Source organism: Choloepus didactylus, chromosome 4 (assembly GCF_015220235.1).
Source record: "Choloepus didactylus isolate mChoDid1 chromosome 4, mChoDid1.pri, whole genome shotgun sequence".
In the NCBI taxonomy this organism is placed as follows: domain Eukaryota; kingdom Metazoa; phylum Chordata; class Mammalia; order Pilosa; family Megalonychidae; genus Choloepus; species Choloepus didactylus.
The window spans coordinates 33,994,901-34,018,685 of record NC_051310.1 but is presented as its reverse complement, the minus strand read 5'-3'; the positions used below and the strand labels follow the sequence as shown (position 1 = coordinate 34,018,685).

Genomic DNA, 23,785 nt, shown 5'->3' with positions numbered 1-23,785 from the left:
GCTCCAGTGATATGTGGTTCAGTATCCACTTGTGCATTGTTTCCCTAAACAATTCACCAGACTAATGCAGCACAGCCTCCCTGACTTGCTCTCTGCTTGACCCTCTGCTCTCTTGCTTCCTCACCTTTCTTAGATCCTCTCTCTGGCTTCTGCTGGAGAAGAGGGTCAGAGCTGGGCTGCAGAGCCCACTAAAGGATCGATTTAGCTGCTTTAGGGAGTTATTGGGTAAGAATCCAGAGTCTGGGGTTTCTACAACAAGCTGCTGTACCCCCAGAGTTGAAATCTAAAAAGAAAACTGACACCCAAAAAGAGAGAAAAAGGGCTTTATTACCTTAGTGAATGAAAACAAAAGTTTGGGTGCTTTGTAGCCTCGTGTTTGCTAGTGAGGGATGAAGTCTGTCAGTTGCAAGAGAGAGGAGAGAATGTATTCCAGCTGTTCCTGCGACTTCTGGATAGGAGTTTGAGAACCAGCCGCTCACTAGGTTGTGACTTAGGAGACAAAGTAGACTTCCTTCAGAGTCCCCTGCTGATGGGTAGAATTGGGAAAGGAGGGGTTTTGGGAAGCTCATCATATGGATCTTGTGAAGGGAAAGGGAGGATATGAGCCTGGGTAAAGAACTTTCAGACCAACTAGAGTGCTTGGAATTGTTCTAGGTAACCAGCTGATTGAATCCTCAAGGTAATTTCTCACTGCATTCGCCGTGCACTGATCAGGTGCTAAGACCTGACTCCAGGTCTTTCTCTTCACCTACTCAAGTGCATTCAAGTCATTTTCCCTAGTACTAGACTTCTCTTGGTAATAAACAGACAAATCATATGACCCTTCCTCAAACAGTGCTATCATTTCCAGCATTCCTCTTTCTCCTCTATAACAAGCATGTGTTTTTAAAGACGGACAGATAATGGTTCAAGTTATCTGTAGAGCCTGTGATATGTGGAAGGGGAGGCTGCACTCCAGACCCCTGCCTGTTGTATCTGCTGATTAAGAGAAGAGTAGAGCTCTTCCATAAAAAGAATATCTGTAATCACTGTGTTCTGTTTTCTTTGGGAAACCTTCAGGAGGCACATCAAGTTGCCTTGGTTCAGTAGGATGACTCAAAGGCCAACATTATATCAATGTCATACTAGGTTAGATAAAATGGGAGGTTGATTCTGAGACCAGAAAGATTATTTTTCTCTTCCTTATTTAAGCCTCAACAAAGGGCCACCTAAGTGAGCTGTAATGCAGTGCTTCTCAAAATGTAGTTTTTAGGCAACTTGGATCCTACTCCAGTCCTAAAGATTATTTCTAGAGCCGCTGCCTGAAATTATTCCTTCCTACTAAATGCCTGGGTGACTCTCATGCCCACTGAAAGTTGAGAATGGCTGCCACAGGAGGATGGGCTCGGGTAGCAGCAGCCAGCTGCTGTGGTGCCAGGGGTGCTGCATCCCCCCTCGGTACCCACAGGGCCCCTTGGGTGAGATAGAGCCCGGTCTCACCAGCCATGACTTTAGGGACAGGGACAAACCCATGAAGTGCAGTGGAAGTAAATGGGTGCCATGTGGGATGAAGGCCAAGCGTGAAGCCCTTAGCATTGGCTGAGCACAGACAAAGAAGGGGAAAAAGTCTCAGTGACCAAACGCAGGAATTCCATCTGGGAGAACAATGAGGTACATACCTATCCACATACACAGTGGGATGCACATATTGTACAGACTCTTCAACCTGCAAATTTTAGCTTCAAAGGGACTTTTTCCCCAATGGTAAAATGACCTCAGTAGAGGAACATGTTTTTCAGGAGCTACTGGATGATGCCTCGCTCTGTGCTCATTCATTGCAGAGGCTGCTGCAGGTGGATGTGAAGACCACAATAGAATTCTGCATTTCTCTGGGATCTGTGTCCTCAAAAAAGAAATATGGAGCTGTACTTTTCTCTCTCCCACCCCCAGATCACTGACAAGAGGCCCAATTGTCTGAAAATAGGTTCCTGGTTAATTCTTTTAGGCTTAACATGATAACTAAATTAACCTCATATTCTTAGGCCATTTGCCACAGACATTTGCTCTATTCACAACTGATTTGGGGAAGGTGGGATTAGATTTTTTTAAATGGTAATGTTGCTGATTTAGAGTGAATGTACAAACCAACACATGTCTATATGCAAAGGTTAACACCAAATGATTACATCCATAGCTATCTGGAGGTCAAATTTGTCATATACCCTGCATAATATACCCTGCAAGAAGGAAGGGAACATAAACAACAGGACAGTTTTCCCAGATGGCAGAAGGCACCACAGGCAGCTCACTGCCCAGGGCATTCACGCTAAGCCATGTATTTGATGTGAGAGATTTTCTGCCCCAGATTCCAGTTACCTCTGATTAGTAGATGTGGACATGGAATTAAGAAAAGGTATTTAAGAATACTTATCGAGTCAGACTTATGCCTTGGAATAAGGCTTTTACTATTCTAGAAACAATCTTCCAGAAGATGAAATGATACAGGATTCCCCAAAAATATTTATTTATACAAAGATTTTGAGAGTAATATTTGTGTTTGTCTGTATACCTCAGTCTATGCATCTGGGGCCAAGTCAGTGTATGGCACACGTGCAACTTCCCCGAATGCCTCACATGTTGAGCACCTGCTTCCAGGATCACCAAATGAACACAGGGTCTTGGGGGTTAAGGTGGAGTGTGTAAGAAGAACCCATAATATCCCGAGGCTGCACAGACCCGAAATCCAGATATGCACACCCTGACCTGGAAGGTGTCTAGTCAAACGTCCAAGAGCAAATACAAGTGAGGAAGAAGGCGAGAGAAGGTACCCCGAGGGCAGAAAGGAGAGGGTTAATTCCCACTCTCTGCTTCTGAGTTCAGCATGCCCACAGGGCCCAATATGGCTGATGGTACCGGAAATGACATTACCTGGATTTTCTCCCTGTAATGGCCCATGATCCTGATTGATGTAGAGAGGGCGATTTGCAAAAATAACAGGTTTGCCCTTAATCCCAGGTAGTACAAGATACAATTCTGGGACTTTGTCTTGGTAACCTGTCTGAAGAGAAATGCTTGCCTTGTCCAACATTATCCAGCGATGAGCAAATCTGACCTCAGATCAGAAGTGTCTTCCCGTCTGGTCCTGTCCTGGCCTTTCTCTGCCCATGCTCCTCCCTCAGGAATCCAAAATCCCACTGCCGCACGCCGTGACAACTTGCCATCCTTTCTCTATCCCCATCACCTCTGTCTGTATCACAGAAAAATCTGTGCATCCTGAAGAGTTCAGCCATCCCCTAACCAAACCCACACTTTCTTTACCACAGTGATTCTCACAGCCAGGAAGAAAGAGAAATGTTCCAAAAGGGAACCTCCATCTCAGCCATTTGCCTGGAGCCGAAGATTGTGGGCTCCAGGCCTCAAGGTGAGGTCTGTTGCTTTTGTGTATCCCAAGGAGCGGGCAGTCAGGCAGTGGCAGTTCTCTCTCCCTCTCTGTCCAGGTGGGGTCTCAGCTACACTTACAGGACTTCACCACCATGTTGGAGAGGTGCTCCACCTTGGGGGTCCTCCCAACATAGTACAAGATGGTCAGGGGCTCCAGGTCCTGGGGCACGCAGCAAGGTGAGGCAGATGCTTCCGGATTCAAGGTGTTGTACAGTCCCAGCACCTGGGAAGGGATGCATCATTTAAAGGGTGGAAGTGCAGGAAACTCCACAAGTTCTAAGAGCTGCTCCAGAGACTGAGCAACCATAGAATGGACACGGAAACTATTTAAGAGTAATTGTTGCAATATGGTTGGGTGAGTGATAGTTTCAGTTCATCCATAAAGACAAAACGCTGAACATCCCCCCTTGTTTGAGGGCTGTCCATTTAAGTATTTAACAGTTATTGTGGAACTTTAAATTGATACATAAATCCTCTTAACTGTTATGAAAACACTCCTCTATTGATTTTCCTAGCTGTAACTGATCACTTTGGTGAGAAACTAACTGTTCTCACTAAACACTGCCTTGGGCCATTTAACAGGTGTCAGCGTGTGGAACCCCAGACAGAGTGTAATTCTAATGAGCTATAAGAAAACATGCTTCACAAATTACTAGCCCTATTTTTTATTCCCCTTGAGAGAAAGACTCGTTTCAGAAGTCTTGGAGCTCCCTTGTCTGAATCCCTCACTTTCTCTCCCCAGTCACTTTAGCTTCTTTTAAATGCTTTACATTGTCTGCTGGAATAAATTTTCTACATTCAAGAGGCTGGAATTAGTGTTCTTTAACTAATGGTAGAAGTCTTTCTATCCCAGGTTCCCATGCCAAGTATGTATGCACATCTCTGACATGTAGCTACATCTGGGGTGGCATGTGACAGCTAATTAATTTCCATGGTACAAAAGCTTTAGACACAGCAAATAAGAGGTCTGGTTGAAACCATGGGAGGAATTTTAAAGGGCAGAATGTGATCAGAGTTGGGCCTGGGTGCCAAGATCAGGTCCTTAACTGGAGGGATTTTACTCACCCCAGATCATCATGCACTTATTCAACATTCAGTCCTTCATTCATTCTTTTAACAAGTGGCCTGGTGGGCTCCACCCCAGTGCCCCATGTGGCTTGAGCCCTGCTCCATACCGTGCTGTGGGTTGTATCTGCACTGCGGAGGTATGGGCAAGGGCCTGAGCAGAAGTTGGCATAGTAGCCCTTGGGTTCATGGACCCATTTCCAGCCCAGATCCTGTCGGAAGTCAATGTAGAGAGGGCGCACACAGCAGTTCTCTTCCAAGTTGCTACGACCAAAAAGAAAAAAACTTAGAAAATCAGCCTAAAAGGAAGCCACCCATAAAAGGAACTTCACAATGAATGGCCTTTATATCTTCACTTGGAGTCCTTCCCAGCCATCAGAAGAGGTGGCACTAAGGAATGGAATCCCAAGTTCAAGTTCATGGGGCTGAAGAAAACAAAGACAGTTTTCTATGTTGAAGATCAGTATCCTAAGGACATAAAAGGTAGATAAAGATGCTGCATGAAGAAGAGAAAAGAGGCAAAGATGGCTCTGCCTCCATTTATATCACTTGCTTCTGTGAAAGGTTGAATCAAAACAGGGACATAAAGTGCTCCACATAAAACCAAGTACTAAGTGTGAATGACCAACTCAGTTTTGTTGAGGTCAGTTTTACTACTTCCTAATGTGCCTCCAACCATAAATGAAGTCTTAAGCTTATGCAGCTTGCATACTGTAGTAGATGAAATCTAGAGGCCATCTAATCAAAACAAGGCATATCCTTCTATTAGAGTCATGATTCCCAGAACATGATTATCAGGCCCCTTTAATTCTGTTGCCTACAGAAATCTATTTGGCAATACAAGTGAGCATCTAACTTCTGCTTCAGTATTTGCTGAGACTATAACTTGCTACTTCTAAAGACAGTTATTGGCCAAAATCTGGCTTCTTGTAGGTTCTGAGAGCAAATCTGAGGCAGACACTCTTGGTTATCTGTTCAATAGGCATGTCTAACCCCCTTCTCCTTTGCTGCCTCCTGCTACAGAGTCTGAAATGCCAGAGACTCATTTTCCTGGCCTCCCTTGCAGGTAAAGTTGTTCGAATGACCCAATAATGACCACTCAGACATAAGGGAAAGTATGCAGGGGTGAGGACAAGTTCTCAAGAAGATACCTGCTTCTTTATAAAAGCAACAGATGGAAAAGGAGAGCTAGTGGCTCTCTCCTTCCCCTTTTCTTCCTGTCTTGAACATGGACAGGATACCTGGAGCTCCTGCAGTCATTTGTAACCATATGCTAGAGGATGAAAAGCCAATACTCTAAGCATGACAGATTGGAAAGAGAAAAAGCCTGTGTCCTCAATGGCATAATTAAGCATCCAGACCAGCCCTGAACTTGCTGCTACAGGCTTTTGGGAACAAGAAATCCCCGTATGATTTAAGCCACTATTACCTGCAGCCCAGAGCATTCCTAACCAATTAAGAGCCACTTAAATCTACGTGCCAGCTTTCAGATAGCTGGAGGCAACTACATTGCCTCTCCTATTCCTTCTGTTCCCCAAACTCAGCAGCCCTAGTTCATTCAGATGTCCTGCATAAGACATGGTTTTCAACTCTAAAGATTTTACAATCCCTTCTCCCTGGCTCCATTCAGGCATCCTCCTCTCCAGCTACACCCACCTACTCTTGCTCCTTCATTCACTGGAAGCACTTCCTCCTCCCCTGGCCCTGTGTACCCAAACCTCACTCATCCAGAAAGGCTCAGCTCAGATTCCACAACATTCCGAGCACCCTTCCTGCACTCATGGAGGAACACCCTGGTCTAAATTCTTCAGGCATTTTGTCCTTAGCCTTCTCACAGATGTGGTCATTTTCTTCCTTTCAGCACTTTGCATGCTTTACCATCCCTTATAAATGAGAGCTGAACTACTCCTAAATAAGTTAAGCTTTTTTTTTTTTTTTTAAACTCTGTCCAGTGACTACCCAATTATTTCTGATTTAGTTTGCTGGTTTCCTTAGCTGCAAATAGACACTGTCATATTTTATCTCATCCAGTAGTATCCTTGAGCCTTTCACAGGGAACTGAGCACTTCTTTAATGGAAATTTCTGCATGAATCTCTATCTCTATTTCTATCTATCTCTGTCTCTATCTTTATCTTGCTAACACACACACACACACCCTACAAGTACTTTTAAAACATGAACTCCATGGAAATTTCAGGCAAGCCTCTCCAATCCAAACTGTTGTAGCAACACTCTCCTCCTCATAGACTTTTCTTCATTTACTTTATCCAGGCCCTTACAGAAAAACAAAAAGGAATTCATGAGAGAGTTTAACTCTTCTCTCCTGGAGATGCCTATGAAGAGCATCAGGGTCACCCAGTTGAGTGTGGCTTGGGTCTGCGGCCTGACCCACAGGAGGACGCAGTAGATGTTGTTTTGGGAATTCCCAGCCCCCGTGTGGGCCCAGGCTCACCGGAAACAGTAATTGGTGTCCAGGGCCCGCTTCTTCCTCTGACCCCCCTGGCCCGGGTTGTCGAGCCGGTGTGGGGGAATCATCATAAGGATTAGATGAGGGTTGTGGTGATCCTTCTGCTTCTTCAGGCGCCCCAGATCTCCGCGGGCATGATCATCCTCACTGTCCACACCTGCAGAAGGGAAGGAAGGAGACAGCCTCCTCTCTCAGGAAAGCAGGGGGATGATGAGTGCTTGGAGGCTGCTTTCTCTTTCCTCCTCAGCACAACCCAGAAGGACGGACAATGCAGTCTGAGAGGAAGGGGCAGGGTGCAAGTGCAGCTTCTTTCTAAAGTCTAGCTGCAGGCAGAGGAAGACTGGGTCAAGGAACCAGTATCAAAAGTACTTGATTATCATAGTGAGGGTGCTGCTTCGAGATGCCCATGTTCAGATCCCCTGGTAACCCCTGTACGTAAACCTACCAAAAGGCCAGAAATTCTTCCTGAGATGCTTCCTGGGAATCTTCATGATTCATGAAGCCTCCCTGTCACTGGGTGGGGACGTTAGACATACCTTTGGATTGTCAGTTTAGGTTCTGAGACTTAGAATCCTGGGGTGTGGATTCCCTCTTATACTCTGAATTGGTCATGCTAGCACAGAAGTCCTCTCTATAACTGAAGATGTCACAGTTGAATACAGCTTGACCGGAAGCCAGAGGAACAATACTTTGAATCATTGTTAACACTTGCATTGCACTCATGGCTTTAAAAGTATTTACGCTACAAAACTCAGCTGAGATAATGAGGCATATGATCAACAGCTTAGCAAACAAGTTCTGGAAAGAATATCTGCTATTTCATCATCATGAGGACTGATTCAACTGAATGGAGATATATTTTTTGGAAGACAGCTGCCAGCTGTGGTTCATCTCCATGGAGAACAGGTGGCTGAGGATTCTAATTTACATAATGACAGGAGGGACTTGGACCTCAGGAAGGGGCCCCAGGTCTGTGACATAAATGGGAGACCTGGATCGCCAATGCCCTTTTCTGAAAATCTTTTTGAACCAGTAAGTATTCAGTAAGTGGGAGGGTTTTGTCTTACTCTGGCCTCTAGGGAAGGACTCCCAAGGTCTTCTGAGCCCAAGGGTCTGTGATTAGAATGTCAGATCCTTGGCTTTTAGCAGAGCTCTGCACTAGAGTCCAGGAGGGTTAAGAAGACTGCCCAGGGAGCCAAGAGAGGCCCAGACCAGCCTCTGAGTCTGCACAACCTTGGACAAATACCTGACCTCAGTTACCCAAAATGGGACTATGAAAGAAAAGAGAACTTCCCTGAAATCCAGAGACTCTCTACACTGAGTTCGTGAGGAACATATAGAAAGAAACAGAAATGACTCTCAACTACTTAGCAATCTTGAGACAAACACCATGGCAAAACATCCTGAGCCAGGAGGGTTCAGACAAGCCCAGATGACTCCTGGGCAAGGCTAGGTGGACTCTGCGGCATCTGGAAAGGTGAGGGAGCCCAGGAGTCAGGGCACGCACATTCAGGCCACCAAAGCCAATTTCTTTTAGGGAAGGGGAAGAGAACCATTGTTTGTTGAGCATCTCTGGCACCATGTTTTATATTTGATATCTCAATTTGTGTAACAACTCTGTGAAAGAGGTACTTCCATCCTCATCTCACTGACAGCTCAGAGAGGTCAAAGAGCTGAGGCCTACCTAATTCCACCACACTCTTCCCAGCATCCCACTGGCTTCCAGATGCTACTGTATTCTCTATATCTATAAGGTGAACATCACGCTCATTGCTTTTGTGGCAAAGCAGAATTACTCAAGTACAAAATAGTTGGCCATGACTGTGAGCAAGCTTGATTCCTTTTCTTGGGATCTGGTAGGCATTTCCTGTTCTATCCTGCTCCACTAACTTCCCCACCCACCCTACCACTCACATCCATTTTGTTACCTTTGAATTTGATTTCCATCACCTCATGAATGTTTTCCAGGATATCTCCATTTGGCTGAAAGGTATGACATGGACAATGAATGCTGATTTCCAGACCTAAGTTGGACTCTGCAAAATAAGAGACAGAATTGGTGAAAAAATCACTTTGTGTGATGAGGAAGTGTGTCTACAACCCATTCAAGAGTAGGCTAGAGCCTCTGCTCTCATAGGAATTGAGTCATATTGAGTGTTATAGGAGACAGAAAATACTTCCAAAAAGAGTGAACCTTCACACATTGCCATACTCCAGGTATGTTTCTTTTAAATTTTAAACAACCAGATAGAAGCATGAACTAGTTGGCATCACAAAGGAGAACTGCAAAAGTTAGCTATTTTTCAAAGGATGGTTTTAGGAGAAAATTGTCACCTACCTACTTCTGGGGAAAAGAACAACAAAACAGGATGGGAAGAAAACAGTCAGACTACCTAGGTGTTTGGTGGGAGAGGAGATATTCAAGTCAACCTCCTGAGGAATGATGAAGGGAAGAGGCAGAGAGGCTGGAGGAGACCAGGGAAAGGGGTAACTGAAGACCTCCGGGGTCTTCACCTCGATTCAAAGTTCACCAGGTGGAAACTGGCACAGTCTGAGAAACAGGATTTAAAGTCAGGAATCACTGCTAGAGGCAAAGTCACCTGCAGACAAGAAGCTGGATCAGTCTAGGCAGAAGATGCCAGCAGTTCCACCAGGGCTATGATCATGGGCATAGAGAAAGTGGTAAGATGGTAAGACAGGATAAGATGAAAGTCATGGTAACACTTGGCCATATTTTCCTTAAGGAACAGGGATATAATGAGATGAAAATTACTTAGCAGTTTCTTCTTAGGGAATCTTGTTCAGCTCTATAGGGAAGGCAGAAATGTGGAGGGCTCACCAAGGGAAGATGGATAGCTCTGGAAGATGTGGAATTAGGAAGTGGGCAAGAGGAGACGACAGAGGCTGTGGCCAAGCATCCAGGCAATATGAGCTCAAAGACGATGAGCATGAGGAATCCTGGAGTGGCCAGGATTAGATGACTGGCTTTCTGATGAAAGAAGGCCACCTCTGGCCCTTTTGCCTGTTAGTAGAGGGATCACATATTTTAGCAACCAAAATCAGAGAGGCAGAGAAACTGGTAAAAGGGACTGACTGAAGTAGAAGAAAAAAAGGAAGAAGTAACTAGTAACTGAAAAGCTTGAACTGGATCAAGTAGTTTTGTGCAAGGAAAATCAGGTAGGATCTGGCAAGTCATCAATTCTAGGGGGTGATAGTCAATCAGGGGAGCTCTATGATCACAGGGCAGCAGCCAGCTGTGGTCATCCATGGAAAAGGTCATGGAAGATGGCACCCTCTGGATTCAGGGTCAGCATCTCAGTGAGCTGACTGGTTTACTGCTCCCTGAGGACACCCAAGTTCTGAATGAACTTCTGGCCTTGGGGACAACCTGGGGCCTTCCTGAAAGCCATCACCAGGTGAAACCCTAAAGAGTCCAAGCTGGCTCAGCATCCTTCTCACAGGCAGAAAAGTCCAAGTCCAGAGATTCCAGTCACTGTTGGGCAGGCCTGGATGTCCAATCCATTTTTCCATACACTCCAGAACCCAACCAGGTTAGTCCTGCCCCAAGTCAGGGCGGCTCTGGGACACATTCATATCTGCTTGAGCTTCAAGATTCTCTTCTACAAGGTTAGCACTGGTGGAGGAGACTAGTATAACAAAGCAGTTGAGCCCCAGCTAGAGAAGAAGGGAACAGAGACGCAGGCATGGGAATGTGTCCTCCTCCTGATTTAAGACAGCTGGAGGAAGGATCCAGGGTAGTTGAAATGGGCTAACAACACAATGTACTTCCTTTTTCCCAGAAGGGTTCAAGGTAGGCTGTGAAAGACCTGGAGTGGGTGACTTATGGTTCTGTGTGATAGAAAGTCAAGGTGCAGACATGTGCTGGGGCGAGTTAGAGCAGGAGATGGTGGCCCGGCTTGGCCACTGCGCTCTAAAGGTATCTGAGGGCTCAGAGAATAATGACAACAATCACCAACTTTTGTTGAGCATTACTACATGTTAAGCACACTCTAAGCACTTTATATGCATTAATTCCTTTAAACTCTATACTAATCCTACAAACCAAGGGCTCTGATTATCCTCTACTGTACAGAGGAAGACACGGAGGCTTAGGAACATTAAATGGCTTGTCCTAGGTACCCAACCAGTAAGTGGTAGAACGAGGATTCAAACACAGGCAGCCTGGGGCCAGAGCTCACACTCTTAGTAGAGACAAGGAGGGGGCAACAGAGACCACCAGAGAGGATGCCCACACATTCACTGAGATGCAAAATGGTTGTGCTTTCCCAATGTTCCACCTATCCCGAGCCACCACGCTGGGAATGCTCCCTGCCCAGCCTGCTAGGGAAGACCTGGATTCTGCATACAGAGAACCAGCAGACGGGATGAGCAACAGCCTGAGGGTAGGAGGATCTGGGCTTCTAACCCTGGATGGAGACCCAGTGAGCTCTGGGACCAGAAAGCAGCCTGGGTGCCTGGGGCTCCATAGGCCCTCCGCAGGTTACTGAATTGCATACGTGTGACTCAGTTTACACATCCATCCACAGCACCAACTGCTCCATTTGGAGTCCATTTCCTGCCTTATTGGGAACATGAACTCTGAAGAGACTCATGAGCTCTAAGTAAAGGTCTGTGTGATGATTCCCCCACGGGAAGGGTGTGTAGCATCTGCCTAAGTGGGAACTGAAGGTTCCAATGAAGAACTAACCTCAGAATTGGCAGTGGTGGGGATGGTGGGTGGGGGACCCATAGGTTTTATTACGAAATTATCTTTTTGATGTCTCAAGGAGGATGGAAATCATTCTCAACGCAAACGTCTCACTGAGTTCGGCAGCTGTGAAAATAAGAACTCCAAGTGCCCAGGGCTTCAAAGAAATCCAGGTGGAGCTGATCAAAATCAGACAGGGAAGCTAAGAGATTAATTTCCCCAGCCTCTCCTTTCTGTAGCCATGTCAGGCTCTAGGCGGAGTGCTGTCTGAGTCAGAATTCCCGACAGTGCTACTGTCAGCAGATCCTTCTGGGTTCTCCTAGGCTTTTGCCTGCATGTTTGGTAGGAGGAATAGGATGGAATTCCCAGATACCTTTGGAGCTGGTACAGGGCCTCCAGCCCAGAATCTGCCAGTTTAGCCACCGACCAACACCCCTTAGTTGAGGGCTTGCACACTCAGATGCTGACAGAGCCCAGGCAGGCTATGTAAGTGAGCAAAGTGATGCTGAATTGAAACTGGCAGCCTCACTCTTGGGGAACAGCAGGGAATGATGGGGACAGATCAGAAGAATTCTTGCCTCATCTAAAAGGTGGCTGCAACTCATCTCTGGTGGCTCGTTACCAGGAACTTGTTCAATTTTGTCTAGAAAAGCCAGAAGTCCAGGTTTTATGTGAAATCCCCTGACTTTTAATAAATATTGAAAAAATATACATATTGACCACAAGTTAAATTTAAAACAATATGGCAGGTTAAGCAGTGTGTGTTCTTTGCCTTACAGCTCTAACCACTAGTTTCCTAAAACACCAAGGATGTGGAAAGATCCACCTGCTCCAGGGACTCTCAGCATCAGTCTGTGGATGGACAGTGGCTTTACCGAAGCTGACGATAATAGAAAACGCTTTGCAAAAGGGAGAGGATCAATGGAGGTGGGGCTCCACCCATTCAGCGTGGATCATTATTGGATCACTGGAGTACTTTAAAAAGAGCCACACAGGCCCAGATGCTGCTGCAGCTAAGAGAGGACAAAACACCCCAAGAGCAACACTTTGGAGAAAGCCATTTTGAAAGGCAACCTGGGAGCAAGCAGATGCCAGCCATATGCCTTCCCAGCTAACAGAGGTTTTCCAGATGCCAATGGCCTTTCTCCAGTGAAGTTACCCTTTGTTGATGCCTTACTTTGGACATTTTATGGCCTGAAGACTGTAACTTTGTAATCAAATAAACCCCCTTTATAAAAGCCAAAAAAAAAAAAAGGGGGGGGGGGAACAGATGGGACCACCGTATATACCCCCAGCAGTTGGACCAAGCTGTACCAGCCAAGTAAGGAAGAGAGAGAAACAGCAGAGCAGGTGCCAGACACCACGAACTGGCAGCCTGGAGACCCATGACCTAGTCTAGGCTGGATGATCTTGGCCAACCCACTTCACTTCTCTGAGCCTCACTTCCTATCTGAAATAATAAAAGTTTTCTCTTGTATAATGTGTTGGAAGCCATGAAGTTATCTCAAATTCATCTGATCCTTAGAAGAGCACAGGAGGAGCCATTACTTTATTTTCCAGGTGAGGAAACAGACGAGTGGTTGAGATATTTTGGATGTGTGAAGTTTGATATGCCCATTGGATAGTTCAAGTTAAATGACTAACAGACCTTTCAAATGTAATTGGACAAATCAGAACCTGCCCTCAAACCTGTTTCTTCTCCCAGTCTTCCCTATTTCAATAAATGATACCACCCCAGATGCTCAATCCTCTTGTGTCCTCACACCCCATAGGTAATCAGCCTGTCCTGCTGACTCTACGTCCAAAATATATAATACATCCAGCTATAATCGCTGTTCCACTGTTGCTGCCCTAGTCTAAGCCCACTGCTCTCCTCCAGCTGCTGCAATGGCCCCTAACTCATTTTCCTGCTTCTTCTCTTGACCTCATGGCAGCCAGAGGAATCCTTTGAGGGCAAAAACCAAATCATCTCACCCCAGCCACAAGATCCACTTATAATGCAACTATGGCTTCCCATCACTCTTAGAATAAGTCCTAAATCTTTACCATGGCCCTATAGGAATCTGATCGTATGGCCTCAGCTACCCTTCTGACCCCAGTTCACACCATTCTACCCCAGCTCACTATTTGCTGCTGTTAGAATCATCCTGTTCCCACTGGAGGGCCTGGGCCTTGCTCTTTCCTTTGCTTAGAATGTCCTTTATCCTGACCTTCATGAGCTGGCTTCTTCCCATCACTCATATTACAGCACACAACACTCCTTCTTCCTAGAAGCCTTCAGGCCTACCATCTGATGTTGGACCCCACCCTCTCACTCTCGTGTTGCCCTCTTCTATTTTTCATAGCATTTATCACTCTCTGAAATTGTTCTTCATCAGTCTGCTTACTTGTTTATTGTGCATCTCTCTAACCAGAACATAAGCCCCATGAGCTCTGGGTTGCTTCTCTGCCTTGCTCACTGCTGAGTTGTCAGGGCCTGGCTTAGAGTGAGCATTTAATAAACACCAGTTGAGTGAATGATGTAGGACACACAGAAAGTCCACAGTAAAGTGAGGCTTTGAGCTCAGATCTGTGACTCCCCCAGGCCGGCCCTCTTCCCCCCATTTCATGAAGGATCAAGGGACCTGAGGGTCCTTCCAAAGCGCCCATCCCAAGGGTCACCCTACCTCTTCGCAGGAGCCACTCACGCACAGTGTCGGTGACGTCAAAAGACAACCACTCGGCTGTGCCCCGGGTGGGCAGATTCCTACCACCGATGTAGCGCTGCTTGGCGATGTGCTCGTCTGGCCGAAGTATCTACAGGGCAGAGAAAGGAGTAAGTGCCCAAGGCTGGGACAGAGTACACAGGGGTGTGTCACCACACAGGAGGGCGGGCTAGGGGAGCAAAAGGAAACCAAAAGTTTCCAAACGCCATGTCCATCCAACACCTTAGTTAGTTAGCTCTTTTAATCCTCTTAATAACAGATGGAGATGTGGAAACTAAGACTTGGAGAAGCCAGGATTCAAATCCAGGTCTGCCGAACTCTGGGCAGCCTGGAGGCTGATAGGGCAGAGGAGCTGGCGCTCCCTTCTGGGCTGTTTTGTCCTGGGAGGGGGTTTACCTGGAAGAGCTCGATCCTCTGCTCATTGCGCTTGGAACTGGGGTTGGGCACCCGCAAGACCCGGAATTCTGCTCGGAACAGGTTGGTTCTATTTTTCTCCACCGAGGACACGTTGAAGCGGAAAACCTTAGAGGTGATTCCTTTGGGGCAGACAGCCAGCTCATCTAAGGAGATAAAGTGGTGGGAGAGGCATAGCATGTGTGAGACCCCAGGAGCAGTGTGCTGTCAACAGTCCGCTCGCCAAGGGACCAAGGTCCCCCCTGTCACAGCCCTAGAGCCCAGGGCCTCCGACCTAAAGGTGGAGATTGGTGGAGTCTTGGTGGCCCTGGACTTAAACACAGGCCTGAGCCAGGAGCAGTGAGACTTCAAGGGCTCCAGGGCACAGCACTAAGCACTGCACAGTCAAATATGATCGCCCCCTCCTCCCATGGCCTTGACATCCCAACTCCGGTCAGGCTCTCCAGTCTGGCTTTTCTTATTCCTTTAGAAAATATAGATTCTAAATAGCAGTAATGCTCCCTGGTAGTTTAATCATCTTGTAGTTAGTTGATTCATTCATGTGTTTGTTCACTTTTGCATTCATTCATCAGACACATGTTAAGCAAATACTATGAGCCAAGTATAGTCCTCTAAATTGGGGCAGCAAAGATGAATAGGCAAAGCTCCTGCCTTTAAGGGAATTACTGGCCAAGGAAGGTTATTATACATGGATCCAAATAACAGGACCCAAGAGGATGTGTTGAGAGAGCCTTTGGAGAAGCCCAGGAGTTGCCAGAGGAGTTCCGAGGAGGAAGAGAGCAGGGAACCCTTCATGCAAGAGGCGATATTTGATCTGGGCCCTGCAGGAGGATAGGGTTTGAGGATGGGGAAGGAAAAAATTTTACACGAAGGGTCTGTTGGAAGCAAAAGCAGGGAAGAGAGGAAATGAAAGGAAGAGAAACACAACAGCTAGACTGGAGCCAGGTGGGAAGAGGTCAAGATGGTAGATTGGGGTCTGTCTGTGGGAGACTGAAATATCAGACTGAGGGGGTGGATTTTATCCCCTCAACTGTAGGGAGCCAAGGAGAGTATTGGAGCAGTGCAGTGACATAATCAACTTTGGGTTTTAGACCGAATGAAGCAAATCACGAAGCTGGCAAACCCACAGATGTCTCTCCAGATGGGGCTGATCCATCCCCATTGGGCTACTTTCTCTAGGGGTCTCTTTCCCGGACGGCATATGCTATGCCAGCCTCTGGCACCTCCACAGGACAGAAGGCAGCAAATGCTCTTTCTCTGTGCTCAGAGCCAGAAAACAGAAAAGAGAAGGATTCTGTCTTTTCTCTGCTCCTATTCACTTGACAACCTCCAGGTCTGAGCAGCCTTGACGCTCAGAGAAAATGTTTCTGCACAAATGGTAACAATAGCTGGAACTTGAAATTCAAGCTCATAGACCCAGATTCCACACATAGTGGACATGACTGGAATGAGTTCATAGTCAGCCTGAGGGGTAGCTTAGGAAGTCACGGACACGGCGGGAAGGATCAGAGTCCTGGAAACAAGCAAATGTTCTACTGATCTTTAGGAAAGGATGAGTGAGTGTTTCTGGAAATCGCCATCTGGTGGGTCTGACATTGGTCGTTGGAAAAATTAATGGGACAGATGTTAGGAAAACAAATGTGTGAATGCTGGCTAATGAAGCCTTCGTTAATAATTGGCTTTGAAAGAGCATATACTGCCAATTATGCCCCAAAATATTTCAGCCAGAACTAGAACGAGGAATTCGTGATAGCAATTTAAGTTATAAGTTTGCAAGTTTGTAACCCTCTGGACATGGAAAAGCCACTTGAACTGACAACCCACTCAGGTACTATTGTACTTGGGTCTTGAGGGCGTTGTCGTCAATATGGCTTCATTTATAATAGAACCTCCGGTAACTATCTGCAAGAGGGAATGAAGGGTATATGAGTGCAATGTGCACGTTGCTGTAAAAAGGAGGAGGGGAAGAGAAGATGGCATGTGCCAGTGAGGAGACTCAGAGTGGGGTCAAGACAGTAGGAAGCCAGGAGCTGGGGGTGGCGGAGGGGAGCGATGAGTTAAGGAATCTTTAGGACACTATTCACTGACCATCCCTCCTTGTTCCTTCCAGCCCATAAATTAGATGTTTGTTTCCTAACATGGGCCCCTCTGGGAGGGAACTTTAAGGAGATTTAAAGAAGGAGGTAGGAAGGGTCATTTTTTTTTGTATCACTGGGATCTGTATATCAGATTTCTGATAGAGTTGGAAGGGACATCAGGGGTCATCTAGTGTGACCCTCTTCAGATGGTGAAACTGAGTCTCAGGGAGGTCTTAGCCACACTGCGAGTTAGTTGACTCCAGCAAGCAAAGCTCAGACACAGTCACTGGTGATTTTTTAAAAAAATTGCCTAGGAGAGAAAAGAAAATGCAAATAAAATCTTAATAATTACATCCATTGAATACTAATAATGTTTTAAATAATGTGTGGAATGAGTCATAGCATAAGTAAATGAACAAAAGGTAACAATATCACCTTATATTTTATAAAGCTTTTATTAATTCAATTGACCATCTAACAATCCTTGAGGAGAATGAGAAGTAAAAGTTACCATTTTACAAAAGAGAACACTGAACATCAGATGTTAAATGACTTTCCTAAGGTCACTCAGCTAGTGGGTGGCAGAGGTGGGATTTGAACCCAGGTCATCTGATGGCACTCATCTATGGATGCCATTTTTTTCTGTTTTTCTGCAAGCAAGTTCTAGGGAGAGAAAATAAGCAAAGAGTAACTATGCAGAGTATGCATGGAAAAACCAGGAAACAGCTGACCATGTTTAGATCAACTGCCTTTTAAAATGTTTTCAGACATCTGGACACCTAGGTGTGCCTGGGTTTATATGCACCTAGTGTATACATGCTAGTGCAATTACTGCTGGTTCCGATGATGTGACTACTTATATCAGTGTGGCAGTGCGGCTCACCCTGGCTGTACATTGGACTCCCCTGGGGAGCTTTAAAACCTTTGACGCCTGGGACCACTCCCCAGATATTCTGACAATATTGGAGTGGGTAGGCCTGGAGCTTTTTCTTTTAAGATCTCCATATGATTCTAATGTGCAGAAAGAGTTGAGAACCATAGTTTATAGGATTCTGCAAAGGGTGCCATGGCTTCCAGATGTTCTCAACGTCTGAGAAACCACTGTTTTAGTGGTTTAACCTTTAAATGAGATAACCTTTAAGTGTAATCAACATTGTCTGGTCAATGCATCATTTTGAAAATTCTGGCATTAGAAGTCCATAAACAATATTAAGCCCATGTTAAAAGTTGGAAGATTTCACAGAAAGACCTGGATTTTCTACCCTCCTGGGAAATGTAAGATCTAGCCAAGCTGAACTCACATTCCCAAAGGAAACAGTCTGCAGAAGCTGAGCAGTGGCTGCCCTTATTTTATAGGGCACATGCGCTCTGGGTTCCCCTCAGCACAACCCATTCTTGCCCTGACCCCGAGGCCAGGTGTCTTGAGCTGCCCATCACTGTGTATGTGCTGTGACTTGCCTTCCACATCATCCACACCACCTGTGGGGCCTCTGTAGCCACTTGTGTTTGCAACCCCTCGAAGGAAAAGTTTTGCTCTAGTTCACCAAATCATAAGCTTCAGTGGACTTAGGAACCAATGTGGAACTTACTGAAAATTCAGATTCCCCAGGACCCCATCCCAGGAGATTCTGATTCTGTGAGCATGAGGTGGGGCCTGGGAATCCACATTTCTTACATTTAAGTAGCCTCTGGACCTCATTGGAAAACACTGAGCTAGTGTGCAGAGGACACTGGCACTTAGAAGAGGAAATGAGTTAATTTCAATATGAAATTGCTTTTACTTTTCAGAATGAATAAAATCTAAACTCAGCCAGAAAAGAAACGCTAAAATAGCAAGTTTTTTTTTCTTTGCTCAGGAGCTCTAGGTTTGCTGGTTGCCTTTGTGCTGCCCTTTGCTAAAAACAACAGGAATCTCCTACCAGATGCAGAGAAGTACAAGCCAGAAGATAAAACAAACACCTCTACTGTGGTATCTCGACAACCAGGATCACAAAGGAACTGAAAAAGCTGTGCCTTTCCCCTCTACACCGGTCAGAGAAGACTCTCCTCAGTTCCCATTAGAAAGATCCTAGAGAATTATAAAAAGGATTACTGAGTCCTGCCCTTATCCCCAGCAAGACTGTGTTGTATCATCACAGATGTAATCATAAAATTCAGCTGAAAGGGAGTCGAGAGATTAGCTCTGACCTTACAGATAAAGAAACTGAGGGTCATAGAGGCTACCTGCCCATTTCCCACGGCTGTAGTTGCTTAACCTGCCTGAGTCTCTTTGTTAAATAGATAACAAGGAAACTTTAAGTGAATTTGGTAGAACGTTTGTGGTAGTATGAATTTCCTGGCCAAAATCAGGCAGAGCTAAGAAAAAACAAATTCAGTTAATCCTATATAATCTGCCACCTGGGTTACTGAGATGATAGCTCCAGTCATCTCTTGCTTGGTCCTATATGTGATTCATTTTCATTGTTATTCAATTCCTATTGGAGCCTAAAGGTAGGACTTAAAAATGTGTATTTTACGTAGATGTTAGTGCTTAAAGCATGAGGTCTGAACGCAAATGTGTCAGAGTCCCTGCTCTGTTTGGGCAAATGACTTAACTGATACACGTCTCAGTCTCTCGTCATCTGTAAAACAGGGGAATTAACAGAGTCAGAGGTTGGGCCCTGTTCTCTTTGCTCTCACTTTGTGCCCTTTCTCCTGCCCCACTAGAAATTATTCTTTCTTGCACTTTACCTCTCTAGAAAGATCCCTGTTTTCTTGCCCCAGTTCCTAATGTCATTTCCCTCCAAATGTCTGTTGCTGGGTAAAGGAGGTGGTTGGGAGTGATGAAATGTGGAAGGGAACATGATCTCATCAGCTCCCCAACAGAAGCTCCGTTGTCATCCAGAAACCCTGTCGGTCCCCTCCCCTTCCCCCACAGACCCAGTGCCACCCCTGCCCACCCTAACACACTGAGGACAGGCTTCCCTCTCCCAAGCCTCTGATGATAGCTATCTGCTCCCACGCAGCATCTGTTGGGCGTTTGCATCTGCCCAATGCCTTCTTTATAATTAGCAAGCCTGGTGTGTCTGCCTCTCCTTGGCTGGCTCAGCATCTGACCAGCTGCAGGGCGGGCCCAGGCCCGCATCTGCTCAGCCTCCGTGTCACCTCCAACAGCTGCACGGAGTCTGGGTCTACGTCCTGTTTGCACCTGTGAGCCTCCCTGGCCTCACCTGTGTCCTGCTGGGTCCTGGCCCCTCCACGGCATCCCACCCAGCATCCTGCTCACTGTGCCAGGTTTAACCTGTGCCTGACCACTGCTCCGCGCCCCAGGGCCACCCACACCTGCTGCAGTTACAAGGTCCCGGTGCTGTAGTTGGGGAGCTGCCCAGCATCTGCAGGCCCCTGCCCTGGCTTTTCCCAAGGCCCTTCACTGTTTATGCCCAAAACCAATATCCGCTTACACTGGCGTGCCCTTGCATCCATCTGCCTCATTCATTCTTGGTTCAGGATTCCAGGCTGGGTGGGCCCTCGTGACTCAGAATCTTCCCCATTGGGACTCCTCCTCCTGACCTGACCGTTAAGGCCCCAGTGCTTCCTTCTTGCCTGGGCCTCTGCTGCCGGCCTCAGCTTTCTACCCTCCTCTAACATTCATGCCCAGCATCTCCTGCTTTCATGGGTGCCCAGGGAGTTGGGGGGCTCAGCCATCCAGCTGCTGGGTACTTCTGGGAACTGTGGGCCCCTGGCCGGCCCTGAGCCAGCCCCGCCCAGAGGACCCTGGGCAGGGAACACTAACTCTGCCTCATCCTCCTGCCTCCGCCCCACAAGGCAGCCACATCCAAAGGAAAGGGCGCTCCAGGCAGCCACAGGAAACAGGAGTGGGTGCCCCTCGCCAGAAACCACAGGCTCCTCCGCCAGGCGTGGGCCTGCCCGGAACAGGATTTTAGCACCTTCAGCCAGAGCTGGTCCACCAATCGGTTACCCGCTCCCCTTCCTTCCCTCTAGCCGGTTTCCTTTCAGCCCCTGCTGTTCACCTGCTGACCGCCTTCACCCTGCGCCTCCATCCCACCCTCGCCCCCACTTGGACACAGCCCACCTCCCACGGGGACCAGGCCTGAGGTAGTCAGGGCGGTGAGGACACCTGCCGGTAGGAAAAGCAAACAGAGCTGCTCCCAGAGTCCCTGGCCCACGAGTGGCTCACATTCCTCCCTCCTGGGCTGTCAGTTTCTCAACATCTGCCAAATTTCTCTCTTGTATTGGGGTTTTTTTTCAAATCCCTGTTCAGTAAACACACATGACTTCCACACGTGTACAAACACACCCAGACGTCTCACTCAGAAGCCTCTCAGCTTCTAACAGACTGGGGAGCTGCCAGGGAAGTCTCCCTCCCAGATACACATCTCCTCTGCACCCACAGCTACACCTCCCACCCATTCTCCCCATGACACACATGCACAAAAGGGCCGGCTGTGTCCGGGGACACTCCTGAGCCACGACCCTGCCCTTCCTGGGTCCGCAGGCCTGGAAGCTGCCCATTTGGAGCACATATAAGTGTCAACTGTAAATTGCAAGACCACGCATTGCCCTAAAGTACATACAAATGCGAACATATGCGTGTACCTTCCCCACCACACACAGCTCCCATGGGGCGTGCGTGTGAGCTCCCCTGAAAGGCCCAGACAGCAAGAAGTTGTTTCTTGCTCAGGCCTCAAAAAGCTTGACAGACATGAATTTGGAGCAAGTACTCTTCTTCCCAAGAAACTGAAAAACCACAAGAGAGACGTGTCACAATGAGTCATGAAAGTGAGGGGACCCCGGTCTCCAGACTGACAGAACTTGGACTCATATGTTTACTGTTACCTACGTGACTGCATGGGTGAGAGCACATGTTGCCCTGCATAGCGCAATGTAATTCCACTCTAAAATCAGTCAAGGATGTGATGTGAGTTCAGCAAGCCGCCCAGCTCCAGGGCTCCTGGCCTCCCAGAAGTGCCGGCTCTTACCAGAATGGCTCTGCCCACCTCCCCACCCACCCACCAGCCCCAACTGGGTATCGCACCTCCCGAGCCCTGGTGTGGTGAACCCCGGGACATGCTGCCCTGTGGCCACCGCTAGCACCACCCCAGCCCCCAACCCCCTCAGCAAAACTCCTGACTCCAGCTCAGACCCTCCAGAGAAGACACCCCAGAAGAGTTGGGACTTACTGTGCTCCGCCAGCCCCTGGATCATGTCAAATATATGGACTTCTTTGGCATAGTATTCCGACTCAGTGTTTTCCTGACTGCAGCCGTCCTCCCTCTCCCCCTGCATCTCCTCCAGCAGCTCCCGGGTGCTGTTGTAAAGAGCCAGGACCTGGTAGGGGACATGGGTTATCCCCGATGGCTCGGGGGGGCTGGTGAGCCTGAGCTTGCTCAAGATCTGTCCCCTGATGGCTTCCACCCTCTTCTTCTTGATGTGGCCAAAGTCCAAGGTGGTGCAAGTGGACAGAGAGAGGCTGACCGTGGCAAAGTTCAGCAGGGTGAGGACCACCAGAGCCCTTTGCAAGTGCATCTTCATGTGCCAAGCGGGAAGAGAGGCTGGGGGGGGGCGGTGAGGCCTAGCGACGGGGAGACCCCAGCAGACGTGCAGACGGAGGGAGGAAAACCAGGCGGCCTCCCCAGATCCCAAAGACTGAGGCTTGGCAAGAAGGTGCATGAACTCACTGCACTGCGAGAGCTTCAGGACTTCCAGGAAGCGCTGGCAACCCTGAGGACGAAGCAGCGGACTGTGTGCCTTGTAGCGCTGTGATTCTTCTCCATGTGTCTGAACAGGTTCTGCTGGGCTCTGACTCCCAGCAGGCCAGGTGGAGGGCAAGCCGAGGGCTGGGAGGGGTGGCAAGGCAGCTGGGAGTGGGAAGGGAGCTGGAGTTTTTCCTTAGGTAAAAATAAATAGAGCGGATATCTGATATTGCCAAACGCAGCCTGGCGATGGGGAGAAAGTGAGTCTTTTAAAGAAGGAGCAGAAGGACCACGTCTGGGTACCAAAATCAAAATCCTTGCCTTGCCTTGAAGGAGAAAAAGAAAAGAGAATGGAAAAGAAAATTAAAAAAAAAAAAATTGTTTAAAAAAGAAAAAGTCAGATCACCAGTGAGTAGGTGGGGAGAGGCAGGGCTGGGGAGCCGCTGGCCCAGCTAAAGGTGGGGGCGGTGCAAGACACACTTGTCTCTCGGGCACACCATTCATGCTTTCTCTTTTGTTTACACTTCCTCGGGGGCTTTCTAAATGACTCTGTTCACGCTGCCTCTCGTCTTCATTGGCTGGGATGTGGGGTTATGTGCAATTAGAAGGCGGGGAGGACAGGCCCAATAATCCACCTGGAGGCTCAGGGTCACCAGCACCTCGGCTTGTCTTCTCCCCCGGCCATTGCTTCTCTTCCCTGCTTCTCTTAAAAAATAAAAATAAAAAGGACAAGAAAAAGAAAATAGAAGCCAGTTCACTGCACGCCTACTCCGGGAAGCTGGGATTCCTTCTTTCTTATGCCTCTTCCCCTAGCTCTCGCCTCTCTCGCTCATTCCCTTGGACTTGGCTTTCTCCTTCCCTCCCTTTCTCTCCCTCCTGCTTCTCTCTCCCTCTCTCTCTCACACACACACATGCACACACACTGCTTTCTCTATTTCTCTCTGCTGAAATTTTATACCTCCCTCCCATGACGTCTCTGGCCTGGGGTGGGGGAGGGAGGGACCAGTGCACGCAGCCTCTTTTGCTGCACGATTTTAATGTTTTAAACAGGCACAGGAAAAGCCATTTGAAAAATACTTTGCGAGGCCTCTCGTTCGACGTGGTCATTGGACTTTTTTTCCCCTCTCGGAGTCTGCTGCGGCTACACGTTGACTGTTTTTCTGGAAAGTTACTTCGATGAATCCCTTCCCTCCCGCTCCCACAGCTCCTTCGCCCTCTCGCCAGCTGTCAGTCC

General features: G+C 47.6%; 1 protein-coding gene across 2 annotated transcripts; it reads right to left on the bottom strand.

The window, feature by feature from the left end:
• Positions 1-307: 307 nt before the first annotated feature.
• Positions 308-23,515, bottom strand: TGFB3 (transforming growth factor beta 3). Of its 2 annotated transcripts, XM_037832255.1 has the most exons (8): positions 22,537-23,505; positions 22,039-22,186; positions 14,763-14,926; positions 14,328-14,457; positions 8,882-8,989; positions 6,939-7,110; positions 4,596-4,749; positions 308-3,643 (listed from the first exon to the last, which is right to left on the bottom strand). In XM_037832255.1, the coding sequence occupies exons 2-8, from the start codon at positions 22,142-22,144 to the stop codon at positions 3,485-3,487; spliced, it is 993 nt and encodes a 330-aa protein (XP_037688183.1). In that variant the 5' UTR covers positions 22,145-22,186; positions 22,537-23,505; the 3' UTR covers positions 308-3,484. The 2 variants fall into 2 exon arrangements, with proteins under 2 accessions (XP_037688183.1, XP_037688182.1); XM_037832254.1 differs by having other exon boundaries at positions 22,039-23,515.
• Between the last annotated feature and the right edge of the window lie 270 nt (positions 23,516-23,785).

Coding starts and splice junctions, on each gene's coding strand:
- TGFB3 (XM_037832254.1), bottom strand. CDS start 22,528: ATGCACCTTCTTGCCAAGCCTCAGTCTTTGGGATCTGGGGAGGCCGCC. Junction 14,458..14,762: donor AGAGGATCGAGCTCTTCCAG/GTAAACCCCCTC, acceptor TCTGCCCTGTAG/ATACTTCGGCCAGACGAGCA. Junction 8,990..14,327: donor TGAGTGGCTCCTGCGAAGAG/GTAGGGTGACCC, acceptor CTTATTTTGCAG/AGTCCAACTTAGGTCTGGAA.